The 15,000-nt window shown below is 39.0% G+C and overlaps 7 protein-coding genes across 7 annotated transcripts in view; 4 read left to right on the forward strand and 3 right to left on the reverse strand.

Annotated features, from left to right (window-relative positions):
* Positions 1-15,000, forward strand: part of LOC135150745 (ATP synthase subunit 9, mitochondrial) — an 83,560-nt gene that overhangs the window by 60,621 nt on the left and 7,939 nt on the right. Inside the window, exon 2 of the mRNA XM_064087732.1 lies at positions 1-15,000. This exon is cut by the window's left edge and continues 6,440 nt beyond it; it is cut by the window's right edge and continues 7,939 nt beyond it. The gene's annotated coding sequence lies outside the window, so the exon portion shown is untranslated.
* The window catches only part of LOC135150737 (putative ATP synthase protein YMF19), a 30,178-nt gene that overhangs the window by 7,239 nt on the left and 7,939 nt on the right, over positions 1-15,000 (forward strand). The window contains exon 1 of the mRNA XM_064087708.1: positions 1-15,000. This exon is cut by the window's left edge and continues 7,239 nt beyond it; it is cut by the window's right edge and continues 7,939 nt beyond it. The gene's annotated coding sequence lies outside the window, so the exon portion shown is untranslated.
* LOC108203778 (uncharacterized) overlaps positions 1-15,000 on the forward strand; it is a 27,005-nt gene that overhangs the window by 4,066 nt on the left and 7,939 nt on the right. The window contains exon 1 of the mRNA XM_064087729.1: positions 1-15,000. This exon is cut by the window's left edge and continues 4,066 nt beyond it; it is cut by the window's right edge and continues 7,939 nt beyond it. The gene's annotated coding sequence lies outside the window, so the exon portion shown is untranslated.
* The window catches only part of LOC135150724 (photosystem II CP43 reaction center protein-like), a 25,595-nt gene that overhangs the window by 2,656 nt on the left and 7,939 nt on the right, over positions 1-15,000 (forward strand). The window contains 1 exon segment of the mRNA XM_064087670.1: positions 1-15,000. This exon segment is cut by the window's left edge and continues 1,698 nt beyond it; it is cut by the window's right edge and continues 7,939 nt beyond it. The gene's annotated coding sequence lies outside the window, so the exon portion shown is untranslated.
* LOC135150719 (DNA polymerase-like) lies at positions 4,125-10,047 on the reverse strand. Its single transcript, XM_064087658.1, has one exon. It carries the CDS (start codon positions 10,045-10,047, stop codon positions 5,401-5,403), a length of 4,647 nt encoding a protein of 1,548 aa, XP_063943728.1. The 3' UTR covers positions 4,125-5,400.
* LOC135152102 (probable DNA-directed RNA polymerase) lies at positions 10,069-12,856 on the reverse strand. Its single transcript, XM_064091921.1, has 2 exons — positions 10,201-12,856; positions 10,069-10,091 (listed from the first exon to the last, which is right to left on the reverse strand). Exons 1-2 carry the CDS (start codon positions 12,854-12,856, stop codon positions 10,069-10,071), a joined length of 2,679 nt encoding a protein of 892 aa, XP_063947991.1.
* The window catches only part of LOC135150726 (photosystem II CP43 reaction center protein-like), a 5,791-nt gene continuing 3,677 nt past the window's right edge, over positions 12,887-15,000 (reverse strand). The window contains 1 exon segment of the mRNA XM_064087674.1: positions 12,887-15,000. This exon segment is cut by the window's right edge and continues 2,719 nt beyond it. The gene's annotated coding sequence lies outside the window, so the exon portion shown is untranslated.

The raw sequence follows: 15,000 nt of genomic DNA on the forward strand, positions 1-15,000 counted from the left end.
ATTGGAGTCTTTTTTCGTTGGTCAGCTGTAAACCAAGTGCTGTCCGTCTTCATGGCCTCAATAATACTCAGTATTGTACTGGCCGAATCCGTTTCGGCTTTTTCCCAAATTGCCCACTCCTTCTGTTTTGTTTTTGTGAGGCAAAACCTCACCACACTTCACTTCGACTCAAGAGGACCGGGCGCTTACTTGTATCTTCGGGATACGAGTTGCCGGTCTAAGAAGAACTGGAAGAAAAAAAGTAGGTATGTTTGGTATGGATCAATTAGTTGCGGATTTCGTATTCAAAATGAGTTTGGCTTTGCCTGTAGCTATTCTGGTGGCGGTTAGCGCCGGTCAAATGCTCCCTACTCTAACTAGTCTCAATATGGAACGTAAAATAACTAAGTTAGCTTCAGATGTGATGAAAGACAAAATAGTTGTGAAAAACTCGCGATTGTATATGAAGTATATAGGGACATTAGCCCTACGGGAGGCGGTAACTTACCAGCAGCAGTTAATTTCCGAGAAGTAGCCGAACGAGTTCTGTTTAGCGTAGACAACGTTCACTGGCTAAAAAATTTATCTATGGATCTTGTGAATCATGGAACGGAGAGTGAATGCTTTGCCCAAGTTATACAATTTCTCGGAGCGGAGGGCAGTCTTTCTTTTGTTTGATGAGTGTTAAGTGAGTGAAAGATAGCTTTCTTTATGACGAGAGGGTGTGTACCTCGACTTAGCAATCGAGCAACTTCGTTAACGTGGTTGTTAACATAATCGGTAGGTACGGCCGCTACCACAAAAACGGGTGTTTTGTCCATCGGGGATAAGACACAAATAGAAGTCAACACATAGGATTCCTTTTTTTTTGACCCACTACGGTCGTGACAGGTTGACCATTGTCGTCAACTAGGGAGACTTCAGTCAGCCCCCGCCAATGAAATGAAAGCAATGAAAGCTGGTGACTTCTGTTCCAACCGAACTGGGAACAGGCAGGGCGCGCCCGTTGGACGCTAGAGCCAATGTTCTACACGCAGAAGGACTGATTGTAAGTTAAACAAAAAGAAAAGGAGAATGACTTATTTATATTTTCTCTTGAGATCTAGTCTTTTTTTAGCGGTATTTTCGTTAGGACGTTTTCTAGGACCAGAAGGAACTGCTAGAATGACAACTGGCAAAAATCTCATTATTTTTGGAGTACTTCATTTTACTCTTAATCCGACGAAACAGAAGGATTAAGAGTAAAATGAAGTACGGCTTCCTAAGGGTTGTTTTCTATCTCTCTCTTCTATTTCTTATTTTCGTGTATGGAAGTCTCGTTAGATGCTATTTGCTTTCTCATTTAGGTATTTATTTATCAGATATTTTACCTTGTTTCATTTTCTGTGTTTCAGATTCGAGCTTATCTACCAGCAACGACGACACCTCTAGTTCCACGACTCACATAGTTTCAGATTCGCCGCATTCGCTTATTATTCCCGAAAATACCCAACCGGGGGGGGGGGGGACCTCTTGTCTCTTTTTGGGACGCAAGACCCAGACCGAGAAATCAAATTGTATACCCGGGCCCGCTTACTCGAAAGCCGATTAATCGAACGGGTACCTCCTCAACTTAACTTCGGCGAATACGAAAACTTGGTTAGAGACAACCTCAACCAAGCAAGAAACATCCTGCACTATACTATCAAAGCGCTCTTTCTCATGAGCTGTTCGACATTACGATACTTGAATTAAAAGCGAATTTTCAAGATAAACCTTTCGATCTCTTGATGACTGAACCCAATGAACGCCTCCTCCTCATTTTTAGAGAATCTCCTTTTCAGGAAAGGGCAATACGGCCCGAGGCTTTATAATTTCTTGAGGGGAGACTCGACTTGTTAAATCTCGGGAATCCCCATCCTCATGCCTATCCAGAGAAAGTGATCTTACAAAACACGTTGGAGCAATGGCTCAATAATCTTAGACAATTTAACAAAAATGCTATTGTGTATACCGAATTTCTATCACATTTTCGTGGCGTGTAAAATTAAAAGATAATGTTTCGGAGCTGCTGTTGGTATTGGAAACGTTTTCAGTTCTTTGATTCATTCCGTGGCGCGAAATCCATCTTTGGCGAAACAATTATTTGGTTGTTAATGGCAACAAAATAAAAAGCATCGAGAAAGGTCTACTTGCTTGCCAAAGAAGCTTCGGTTTTTAGGTGGGGGTCTTTGTTGAGAATTCGTAAGTAACTGAGTGAGTGCTTCCAGGCCAAGTCCTAACTACATACCTACAAAAGGGCCATACGTATTCAGAATCTCAATAAAGTAACTACTGTCTGTGCCATGACTAATGAGATTTAAATATATTTTGTGCAGTCCTATAATTTGTTCTTGCAAAGACTCGTCTATAATAAAGACATTATCGACTATATGTTTGAAATCGAGTTCGTCAGGTAATCTACGATTACCATTTGTAGCAGTATAATCTTTAAAAATCATTTCTAGTTTCGACTCGGTTTTTTGTTTGAGTTTGTCCAATTCCAACTCCAAAATAAGAATTTCAGAGCCCTTCCCCACTTTAAACCCGGCAAAGAAAGCTAGCGAAAGAACTATTCCGATTCCGATTCCGATTCCGACTGAAAAACAGGGTTCGTCTATGAAATTCTTCATATTCATATTTTTATTTCATCTCTATAGTTCCGCTTCCTCCTCTATGAAGAAAGACTTGTGGAAAAGAGCTAGCCTGTTGGGCCAAGAAAGGCATGTGAGTTGTTGGGCGTAAAAGTTATTCTCTTACGATATTTCGAGTTGGATGAAAAGAGCGAATACAGATACACACCTTCTACCCCTTATAGAGTATAAGACAGGCCTATCTCTATAGTGGAACCTATCTAGGTTCTAGCAAATATAGAGTGTGAATGCTGGCTACTAGAACTAGTGGTCGTAGGGCAACGGGGAGATGAGTTAGCAACTTCACGTTTAAAAGAGATCCAAGTCCATAGAGTAGAGACTAATAAGGTCTCAACATATTATGGATGCCCAATCCCGGAAAGTATCAGAGGTTGTTGAGTTATCCAGCCTCTCACTGCATATATGGGTAGTCTAGTAAACCAGGTCACAGCGGTGGTGGCCGAGCGGTCAGCTTCCTGTAAGAGTATATGGATATATATGAATCTAAAAGATGCTTTCTGTTGGATGTGAGGCTTCGCCGACTGAGAACACCCCTAAGCTTACTTATCTAAAAGGATGCTAGTATAGTATACATATATATCCATATATGCAATAATAGGCTGGGATCGTTTCCAAAAACCAATCTTATTACTCTATCTTAGAAAACGTTCAATTAATATGATCTGTTCGTATGTATCTACATCACATGTTACGCCTTCAGTCTCTGTTTTGCTATATCGTTATACCACCAGTCGGAATATGAGATCTACGATAGCTTTTCTCAAGAAAAATATTCTGACATCGGGTGTAGCTAGATTACCCGATAAGGTTGCACACCTCTCTCTGGGTAATGATCAACCATCTGAGGATTCATCATCCTCCAATGTTGTCTCACGTCGTATTCCTCGTAATATTACGATTAATCGAAATAGAACTCAGATAATGCCTAAGAGTGTTCTGGGTTCCCATATGTCGTATGTCTGTAATTATATGAAGAATATTCGTTCTGAAGCGCACTTCAAAGTCAATCCTCCTGTTATGACTTTTCCTCATGGTTTGATAGACTGTCTATTTGAAAGTCAAAGAACAACCTTTATGGGTTTAGGATATCGTTTTAATCCAGGCCAATCAGAGTTTATCATGCATGATGCTCGATTTCCATCTAGTTTGATGAAGAGGAGTTACACTCACTGGATGAATTCGCTTCATTTATCCATGAGTAAGAAGATGTCATCGGTACGGGAGTTGTGTTCGTTTAGTCGCCAGGATGGAATGAGAAGTGTCTTAGATGTGAATTACTATAAAAACTTAGTGGAGGTTATAACCTTCTTTAATGGTACCTTTGGACGTTTTTTAATATTAACCTGTTCGGGGTTTGGTTGCACAGTGTGGTATACATTTTTCCCATGTATTGATGGTCAAGCTCCTATGGAGCTCTTTACACCTATCGTCTCATATGATCCTCTCTTAAATATGGACTTTTTGGATCCCTCCTACAATTGTGTTGAGTTTACAGCTCAAAAGGATATGTCTGAGAGGATCAAATCAACATTTGTGAATGTTCCCCCGTTTTCTGAGATGAATATCCCGGCTAGTGGTGTGGTTCTTCGGAATGTATGTTTAGGCTTAATGATTGCCTTCATAATTACTACAGGTGTAGTAGATATGAGTAATGTAATGAACAATGTATAGAAGGAAAAAAATGGGCATTGTACTTCATTCACTTAGTGTGTCTAACGTCTTACGTTCTCAAAACCATTATCTATCTAATGGATATGGATATTGTATTCTAAAGCGCTTTAACTCGTCTTTATGTACACGCCAACAGCTATTGGAAGATATTCTCTTTGTTCATAACGATTTAACGACAACTACAAGTTGGTCTATGCCTCTTGATCAATTAGAATCAATTCTACAACAAATATGTTCGGATGAGTACCATCTATCTCCACTAAGATATCTTCTCATCCCGGAGTATGCTTTTTCAAAGTATTATGCCGAAGTACTTATATCATCTTATCCTGATATCATGTTTCGCAAAAGTCGACGTCATCGTGGTTCTATAGAGGTTCTTTTACCGCATAAGGATGATGTAGTGGTCTACACTGGTTTAGCACGTTTCTTATATCGTTTCTCTTGTGGTAGCTTACCGCTAAATGATGATTACCGAATATTGAATCGATCAAGTATCGAGGCTTTTTATAAAAGTCTTCTAGGTATAAGGGTTCAAAGGTTGTACTCAATTGAATTAGATGAATCCTTGAATTTCATTCCTAAAACTCATTTATTAGAGACGCTGTCACCTATCCTTCATGATAAGTCTGTCTATAGACTCATATCTCAGTTGATGGAACTCAATATTTTACATCAGGATATGTATCATCCACCATCTCCTTATGGTATACCAACTCTAGGTGAAATATGCAGAGTCTTATTCAATCTATACTTGGCCGAAAGCTTTGATCCTGGCTTTGCTCGAAAGTATCCTAGTATTGAGTTTGAGAGGTATTATGATACCGTTTTTATCTTTATTAAAGACAATGAACAAGAAAAGGCTTTCTTCGGTATAGAAGATCTGCTGGTAGATCTTGAGCTAGTCAACGGGTATATAAAGTCTATCGATACTTTAGGATGTATGTACTCGAGAATAGGTCCTGTAAAGAAAGTCTTTCGTATTGCACCTGATGGCACGATAGAACGTGGAGAAGATCGATTTGATTGTATATAATATAAGTAGGTGTCTATAATAGAAGATCTTTCTGCCGCTTATCTATGGATCATCTTGATTCTTCTCAAGATGCTCGACCTCTTTGTCGCGCTTAAAGGGTTCTGAAAGATGAGCATTATCTCTTTGTTCTTGCGTATGATCATCAGTCTTATCTGAACTTCTATCCAGCTCCTGCGCACTTATATCAATGGAAGAAGAGCTATCGTAGTAGCTGTCATTGCTCGAGCTTGTAGTGTAATCGTTGGTTACTCTGTCTTCGCTTGTAGTGGTATCGTTTACACTTGTAGTTAAGCTAGAATCATCATTCTTGCCATTGCTCTCTACATCATAGCTATCATAGTAGCTGCCATTGCTCTCATAATCATAGCTATCATTAGAGGGTAGGAAGTCTGCTAAAGATTCGAGTCTTTCGTCTCCATCCATTTGTTGACTATCCATGTATTTAGAGTAAGCGACCTTGACACATGCTATACGATATTTGTACAACATCAAAAGTCGTTGGTCAGCATTATCTCCCTTCTCAGCTTCTCTTTTTAGCTCCATATGGGTTCTCTCTTTCCATAGCCATACGTGTTGTGCTTTTTCTTTATCCTTGAATTTGTCAAGAAGTATCTTAACGTCTGGATCATAGGGATAAGGAATATCCGCAGAATAATCCCCAGCATACCAGTTGGATAGTGTAATATCTTCTACTGTTGTCTTACCTTCCCTGATGTCCTTCTGGGTCTTGAAGATAGCATAGGCCCGGTTTACACACCTGATTTCATCTTTCCAATAATTTCTTGTTCTAGGGTTGTATACATTGTCTGAATTGAGTTTGCTCAGCATTTCTTCTGCTCTTGCTTTGCGATCCCAGATCTCTTTCACTCTATCTTTGTTCTCCATTCTAATAACATAGTGTTCAATCAATTCATTTTCTCCTATGGTGTCACGTTGAGAATAATCATCTACGTTTCGCGCTGTAGTGTAATCATTTGCAGTAGGCGCATAGGTAGAAGTAGGCTCACAAGTGCTGCTAGTTGAAGAAGTTGTATCTCTTTCTTTTTGTTCTTTTTCTCTTTTCATCTCTTTTACAAGTGCATCCCATCCTGAAGAACTGTTAGTTGTGGTAGGCGAAGAAGTCCTATTGTTATTGTTGTCTGAATCACTTGAAGAATGGTTCTCAGGAGGGGTACAACTCTTATTGTCACTCCCAGAATTGTTATCATATTCTTTCTCTAAGGACCATCCCTTGCCGTTACCAGAGCTATTATCATTGTTGTTATTGCTATCGTTGCCAGGGGAGCTATTCTCTGGTTCACTATCATGGTCATCCGTATGTTGAGTGTCAACAGTGCTATAAGAAGTGCTATCATAGTAGCTGCCATTGCCATCTGAACGAACAGTTCTTGCTTCTGTCTCTTTGTTGCCATCCGTAGGCGTAGTTGAAGAAGACTTCTCAGAAGTGTTAGTAGTCTCATCTTCTTTATCCGGTAGGATTTCATCCTTATTGTCACCGTCTTCATCACTCCCAGAGCTATTGCTATTATCATTGCTTTCATGTGAACTGCCGTAGCCAGAGCGTGAGTCTGAGCGTTCATCAACGTTGTTGCCACCTGAGCGTTCGTTGCTGTTATGGTTATTGCTATCATTGCCAGAGCGTGAGTCTGAGCGTTCGTTTCTATCACTGGCGTAGCCGTCTTCATCACTATCATTGCCAGAGCGTGGGTTCTCAACAGTGCTATAAGGTGCATTAGTCGAAGTTCTATCATCAATGGTTGTTGAAGAGCTGGTTGGCGAAGAAGTGCTATCATCAACGTTGCTGCTTTCTGTCTCTTTCTTGCCATCCGTAGGCGTAGTTGAAGAAGTGTTAGTAGTCTCATCTTCTTTATCTTTCTCATGTTGGATTTTCTTGATAATGTATCTCAAGTCCTGATTTGAGCAGTCTTTTAAGTTTTCCACTTTAAAGGGTGTGGTCTCCAACCAAACATTATTTTCACTGTATACCACTTTCCTTTTGGTACCGATATCCACATTCATCGCAAGATGTGACGTTTTCTTAACAATCCGAAGTTGATTCCAATCAACACCAAAGGGAGTCGAATACGGTACACTTTTCTCGTTCTTTCTATTAGCATATTGGTTTTCATACCAATCAATGTCAACAAAATGTTTTGCTGCACCCTTGTGTTTTAGTACATCTTTACCATCAATTGTAGTATAGCAATAGGTTTTAGGTGCTAAAAAGAGCCCCCACGCTATTTGATCTTCTAGCTTCAATTTCCCTAAGACTGAAGAAGATACCATATCATCTGAGAGTGGGTTACCAAGAACTATAGAGTCTGTGTCTGTGTAGTAGCAGTCCTCTCTTGCTATATATGGATACATATGGATCCTTGCACATGCTGTAATAGCCGCTGCTAGTTGGACTGCAGCATTCTTAGGCGGGTCCCAACTATCTGTTGATAAATCTTTCTTTAAATTCGCTACGTATGTATCTTCGTACAGTTTGTCCCCATTTATGAAAGTATCCTTTCTTACTAATTGATTGTAACAATCTTGATTGCAGATCTCGGTAATAGTCATTTTTGGATTGATACCAAATCTGCCGTAAAGTGAATTCATAAGGATTTTGTAAACATAAGACATTCCTTCATTCCCATCTTTCTTAGCCTCTAACCTGCTATTATATAGATCGTTGACAAAGGTCTTGAAAGGGCTTTCCGTCTTCTTAAAGAGATAGCCACGTAGAGGGTAGATGGTGTAGCCCAAATCGCGAGCATATTTCAACTCCTCGCTATAGTAAACACCGACAAAGTATCCTGTTGGAAAGATGAGAGATCCATTAACCTTTTCCCTATAGGGTAGAAATGGTTTTTTGATAGAATCCGGGCATTTCACATAAGCCTCAATAAATCCATAGAGGGTGTCTAAATCTTTCTTCCTCAGATCTCCATTCCAGTATGGTTTACCAGCAGGCATTGGGTATTCTTGCATCACATAGGGATAGAGAGAGTTCACATCATAGTAGTACAAGTTCTCACCTCTTGGTTTATAGACATCAACATGACCTCCGTAGTAGCCCTTCCTGATGAATTGATCTTCATTCACGTTTGGGATGTGGATTGGAAAAGACGAAGCATCATAGTATTGAATACGAAAGATTCTCATAGCTAGGGATGATATGGTCAAGACTGTATTTATGTTCACATTATAGATATTCAAGATGATCTCTTGAGCTTTTTTCAGAACTCCTCCAAGTAGAAGCACATCCTGCTTCAAATACTCACGCAATTCTTCTTCCCTAAGAGAGATATCTTCCACAGTTTTGAGTTGCTCATGATCGAAATCATATTTAGCCCCAAGATCCGGACACAGGCTCTGTGCCAGGGTAGCCAGTTTTCCAGGAAGTAGATTTAACGAATCTTTGAAGGAGAATAACAGAACACCTTTCTTATCAACCATCTTTTCATTCACCTCTTGTTGCATCTTTTTGTAGACTTTGATCTCGTAAATTCGATGGTTTCGAATCAGAGGTTGAATGCTGTAGTATGGATGATGACAGATTAAGTGCTTAAGCAAGATTATTCCATCGAATCGTGATAAGTTATGGAAGTATATAGACTTAGCTGTCTTATACTGTGTAGTAGCTACTACATCAATCCGTTTAACCATCTCATATAGGATTTTCTCGCTCCTATCTTTGAAGGATGAATAGATTGCTTTGTAAAGCAAATCCTCGCTATAGAAAGTCATAATATCCGCTTTATCCACTTCCTTTTCAGGTAGAACCACCAGTAAACCTACTGCGTATGGAGTCTGCACTTCCATCCCCGTATCATCCTTATGAAGAATTGTCTCAATATCGGCCACCATAAATGGTGTAACACCCTTAGGATTAGGATTGGAAGAAATGATTTGCGATATATTGCTATTATAAGTACGTTTCTTATTCGAAATAGGTTTAGCAACAGGGGGTTTGACATCTCTTTTGTCGTTTAAAACCAACGAAAGAAGACCAAGACTCTTCTTGCTCTCGTTCTTGTTTCCAACATGGTTGCCATTCTCACTACCGTCCCAGTCTGAATTGTAGCCATCATCATCATGAGAAAGATCCTCTAAAAGGGTATCAAGTATCTTTATGATTTCATCTTTTGAGAGATGTTTTTCAAGATTTTGACCAGTTAGAAAAATACGCAGGGCGATTTTGCTAATGATAGCACCTTTGTAAGTCTCAAAAACTTGGATAACAGCCCTATAGATATAGGAAAAGATATCCTTATAAGGAAGGAACGCGCTACCATCTAGTGGAGTCAATGGTATTGCATCACATATAGTATATGTAATATCCTTACCATCCTTATCAATTAGGGTCAAGGTAATAAGGAATTTGGAATATCCTTTTACCGATGAGAAGACATAACGAATTAGAAGATCGAAAATAGCGATGATTATTAAGACGATTTCCAGAACGGTGAAGCCCGGGTCTATATCATGGGCAGCTTGAATCAAAAACGGATGTGGAGAAGCATATGTTGTATGACGAATACGCGTATAGAATAGATCAGAATCGAAGTAACGGCTTGTGTATGAACGGGTTGTATGAACCCTTTTGTATGCCCCCTTTTTTACTAACATACTAATACTGTAAACAATATCGATCGGAAAGCTCTTTTTTGAAAGATTCCCACTTTCGCTCATGAGCCTCATATCTGGTGGCTAATAGGGTTGCTACAGGTGCATTTGTTGTATCACTATCGATAGGACCGCATACAGCATTAACATAGGTATTATATGAATTCACTATAATTGTTTTCTTTTTATTCCAAAGATTCTTTTTATTCCTAAACTCAGTTGGAATACAATTATTTAAGAGAGATTCGAGTTCACGAGAAGGAATAACTCTTTTGAATTTCTCTGGATCATGGTAACCTGGTTTGGAACAATTCATATAGATGAACTCGTTGATCGTTAAAAGAGGTGGACCCAATTCCTTATAGGCTGAGATATACAACAACGGCAAGCTAAAGCAACAGTCTGCTATTGTTATAAAGTTGTCGTGAACTGTGTATATAGGGATAGGGATAGAAGGATCAGAGAGTAAGAACTTGACTACATTCATAGCGAGACAGGCATCCTTTTGATGAATGAAGTTGACGAAGGTTGATGACAGCGTTTTTCGACTATCTCGTTCCTCCGAAGGTATTGAGAGAGTTACCTTTTTCCTCGAATGAGTGCTTTTTGAGTAGACCCATATATGAGTCTCTGATGATTTTCGATAATCCTGTATTGTTGTAAATAATGGGACTTTATAGCAAACTGGGTTACCCCTTTCTGATGAGAACCATCCAATATTTTGGATCATATTCATCAAGCAATTCAGTCTAGAATATTTCACCTTAAAGAAGTCATAAAAGACTTGAGCCACAGCGTTCTGGCGCTTACCCAGATCGAAAGAGAAACTCTCTTGCAGAAAGATACCCGTGCTCATTAATGTTTTACCATATATCATAGGCATAAAGATTCCTTTCACTATCTTACGCGTCAGATTATCACTTACAGTAAGAATGAGTGAATCATTTTTATATTTATCATTATCATTTATGTAGACTTGCACTTCTTTGAGAAGGTATGAATAAATATCTTGGATATTGGAATCACCCGGTCGTTGTATAAGATTTGTATTCTTAGCCAGATCTTTATCTAATAAAAAGTAGCTCATTAGCTGATAAGCACTCGCGGAGGCGTCCTGGGTTATAGGATAAGATGTTATAGCTTGTAGATCTTGAGTAGTTGAATACTCTTTAAATACAACAACACATGACAGGAACTGTAATGGTTTTTTCGCATCACAAGCAAATTTGATTAATAAATCATTAGGAGCTTCTTCAAAAGTACCTTTAGCTTCCTCAAACCATTCCACAGCATCATCGTTATTATCGAAAGATCTGTAAAGGTGGGATGCTGCACAATAAAAGGATATTGGAATAGAAGAGGAGACTTGAGAGTCTTCTTTTGCAAAGATGACCAGACTTCTGGCTAGATCACGTTCGTGGAAATGTAAAATACCACTGCGATAAATTCGACCTCGGAAATCCAGAAAAGCGGGTAAATAAAAATGGTAGCCCTCGTAGGCTATTGCTAATTTCAATATGTATTGCTCATAGCCGGCACGCTGAATGAGTTTCATCAATTCTTTGAATAAGGTGGCAAGGCGTACACTTTTGGAGAAATGATATGAATAATACTTCTTCTTAAATTTCTCATAAATATCTTTGATTTGTAATTTAGATAGAAAACTTGGTAGTATTAAACCCTGCTCAACCAATAGAGACTCATTTTGACGAATATATGACAAGAAAGAGCTATTAACCTTAAATGGTTGACTTTGCAGTTTATTCATGATATCACATAATTCAGTGGAATTATCATCATGGAATTCTAAATAAAAATTATCTAGGTTCTTTGAGCTTAACAAGCGGTAACGCTCATCTACATCCGCAGTTAAACTACTTAAATAACCACCCCTTAGATCGGATAGATACTTAGGCTTTTGATTATCCTGGAGAATACTTTGCCAATCTTCTGGTTTGCAGACCATGGGCAAACTAAACCTTATAGGTAAATCGGATGCGGGAATTTTGCAGTGTACGTACTGATGTTTAGCTAAATAAAAAGAACCATTTTTCTTACGGTTTGGTTCATCTTCAATATTCCCAATAATCGAAATTTCGATCAAATCCTTTCTTTCCAAGAATGAAGCTAATTCATTACCAAAATGAAAGGTGTTTTTCGGGGACCCATTAGGTTTCGGAGCGATATCAACGCCGGCTTTAGCAGTCGATATGGATTGTTCATACCTAGATTTGCGATTCTTTAATAGTTGGATCTGAGAACGCACAGTAGTATCTAGACGATCTATTAGAGTTGATAGACGAATGACTGAATCAGATTCCACTGAATTAAACAACACACTTAACACATGGATTAGTAAAACTTCCAACGTATGTTGACCAAAAACATTGAGTGAGTCTTTCTCTTCAGCAGTGAGCTTAGAACTTTTCAAAAGATAAGTCATTGCAGATGAATCATATCCTTTCTTGACTGATTGAAAACCCGCTTTCTTTCTCTTTCCAGATGAATCATCAACAACAGATTCCTCACCTCGCAGAATCATCATTTTGACTGCGTTAGGGACTGTTTTATACATCGATTTCTCATCAAATTCCAAAGTGGAGTCCTCAATGAATAATTGAAGTTTTCGCAACTGCTCATCGCTAAGATGTGATCCCCTACATTGTTCCAGACGTTTGAATACAATCTGTTTGTAGATCGAATCATTCTTTGTAGGAAAACAATCTTGGTAGCTTGAAGTACTCTCACTTAGTTCAAAGACACTCTTGTAAAAATCTGACCAGAATCCAATAACTTTTTCACGATCATCACTGCCGATAGGTGGCAAGAACTCGTGAGTTCGAGTAATCCAGGTTGTCTCCTGGGAATCTTTCTTTTGATTCATATTGTGACTATTTGAGTTGGAGATATAAAACTAGGATTTTAGGCATAGCTATATGAGTCAGATATAGCTATGTGGCCACCACCGCTGTGACCTGGTTTACTAGACTACCCATATATGCAGTGAGAGGCTGGATAACTCAACAACCTCTGATACTTTCCGGGATTGGGCATCCATAATATGTTGAGACCTTATTAGTCTCTACTCTATGGACTTGGATCTCTTTTAAACGTGAAGTTGCTAACTCATCTCCCCGTTGCCCTACGACCACTAGTTCTAGTAGCCAGCATTCACACTCTATATTTGCTAGAACCTAGATAGGTTCCACTATAGAGATAGGCCTGTCTTATACTCTATAAGGGGTAGAAGGTGTGTATCTGTATTCGCTCTTTTCATCCAACTCGAAATATCGTAAGAGAATAACTTTTACGCCCAACAACTCACATGCCTTTCTTGGCCCAACAGGCTAGCTCTTTTCCACAAGTCTTTCTTCATAGAGGAGGAAGCGGAACTATAGAGATGAAATAAAAATATGAATATGAAGAATTTCATAGACGAACCCTGTTTTTCAGTCGGAATCGGAATCGGAATCGGAATAGTTCTTTCGCTAGCTTTCTTTGCCGGGTTTAAAGTGGGGAAGGGCTCTGAAATTCTTATTTTGGAGTTGGAATTGGACAAACTCAAACAAAAAACCGAGTCGAAACTAGAAATGATTTTTAAAGATTATACTGCTACAAATGGTAATCGTAGATTACCTGACGAACTCGATTTCAAACATATAGTCGATAATGTCTTTATTATAGACGAGTCTTTGCAAGAACAAATTATAGGACTGCACAAAATATATTTAAATCTCATTAGTCATGGCACAGACAGTAGTTACTTTATTGAGATTCTGAATACGTATGGCCCTTTTGTAGGTATGTAGTTAGGACTTGGCCTGGAAGCACTCACTCAGTTACTTACGAATTCTCAACAAAGACCCCCACCTAAAAACCGAAGCTTCTTTGGCAAGCAAGTAGACCTTTCTCGATGCTTTTTATTTTGTTGCCATTAACAACCAAATAATTGTTTCGCCAAAGATGGATTTCGCGCCACGGAATGAATCAAAGAACTGAAAACGTTTCCAATACCAACAGCAGCTCCGAAACATTATCTTTTAATTTTACACGCCACGAAAATGTGATAGAAATTCGGTATACACAATAGCATTTTTGTTAAATTGTCTAAGATTATTGAGCCATTGCTCCAACGTGTTTTGTAAGATCACTTTCTCTGGATAGGCATGAGGATGGGGATTCCCGAGATTTAACAAGTCGAGTCTCCCCTCAAGAAATTATAAAGCCTCGGGCCGTATTGCCCTTTCCTGAAAAGGAGATTCTCTAAAAATGAGGAGGAGGCGTTCATTGGGTTCAGTCATCAAGAGATCGAAAGGTTTATCTTGAAAATTCGCTTTTAATTCAAGTATCGTAATGTCGAACAGCTCATGAGAAAGAGCGCTTTGATAGTATAGTGCAGGATGTTTCTTGCTTGGTTGAGGTTGTCTCTAACCAAGTTTTCGTATTCGCCGAAGTTAAGTTGAGGAGGTACCCGTTCGATTAATCGGCTTTCGAGTAAGCGGGCCCGGGTATACAATTTGATTTCTCGGTCTGGGTCTTGCGTCCCAAAAAGAGACAAGAGGTCCCCCCCCCCCCCGGTTGGGTATTTTCGGGAATAATAAGCGAATGCGGCGAATCTGAAACTATGTGAGTCGTGGAACTAGAGGTGTCGTCGTTGCTGGTAGATAAGCTCGAATCTGAAACACAGAAAATGAAACAAGGTAAAATATCTGATAAATAAATACCTAAATGAGAAAGCAAATAGCATCTAACGAGACTTCCATACACGAAAATAAGAAATAGAAGAGAGAGATAGAAAACAACCCTTAGGAAGCCGTACTTCATTTTACTCTTAATCCTTCTGTTTCGTCGGATTAAGAGTAAAATGAAGTACTCCAAAAATAATGAGATTTTTGCCAGTTGTCATTCTAGCAGTTCCTTCTGGTCCTAGAAAACGTCCTAACGAAAATACCGCTAAAAAAAGACTAGATCTCAAGAGAAAATATAAATAAGTCATTCTCCTTTTCTTTTTGTTTAACTTACAATCAG

Source organism: Daucus carota, chromosome 1, assembly GCF_001625215.2.
Source record: "Daucus carota subsp. sativus chromosome 1, DH1 v3.0, whole genome shotgun sequence".
Taxonomy (NCBI): domain Eukaryota; kingdom Viridiplantae; phylum Streptophyta; class Magnoliopsida; order Apiales; family Apiaceae; genus Daucus; species Daucus carota.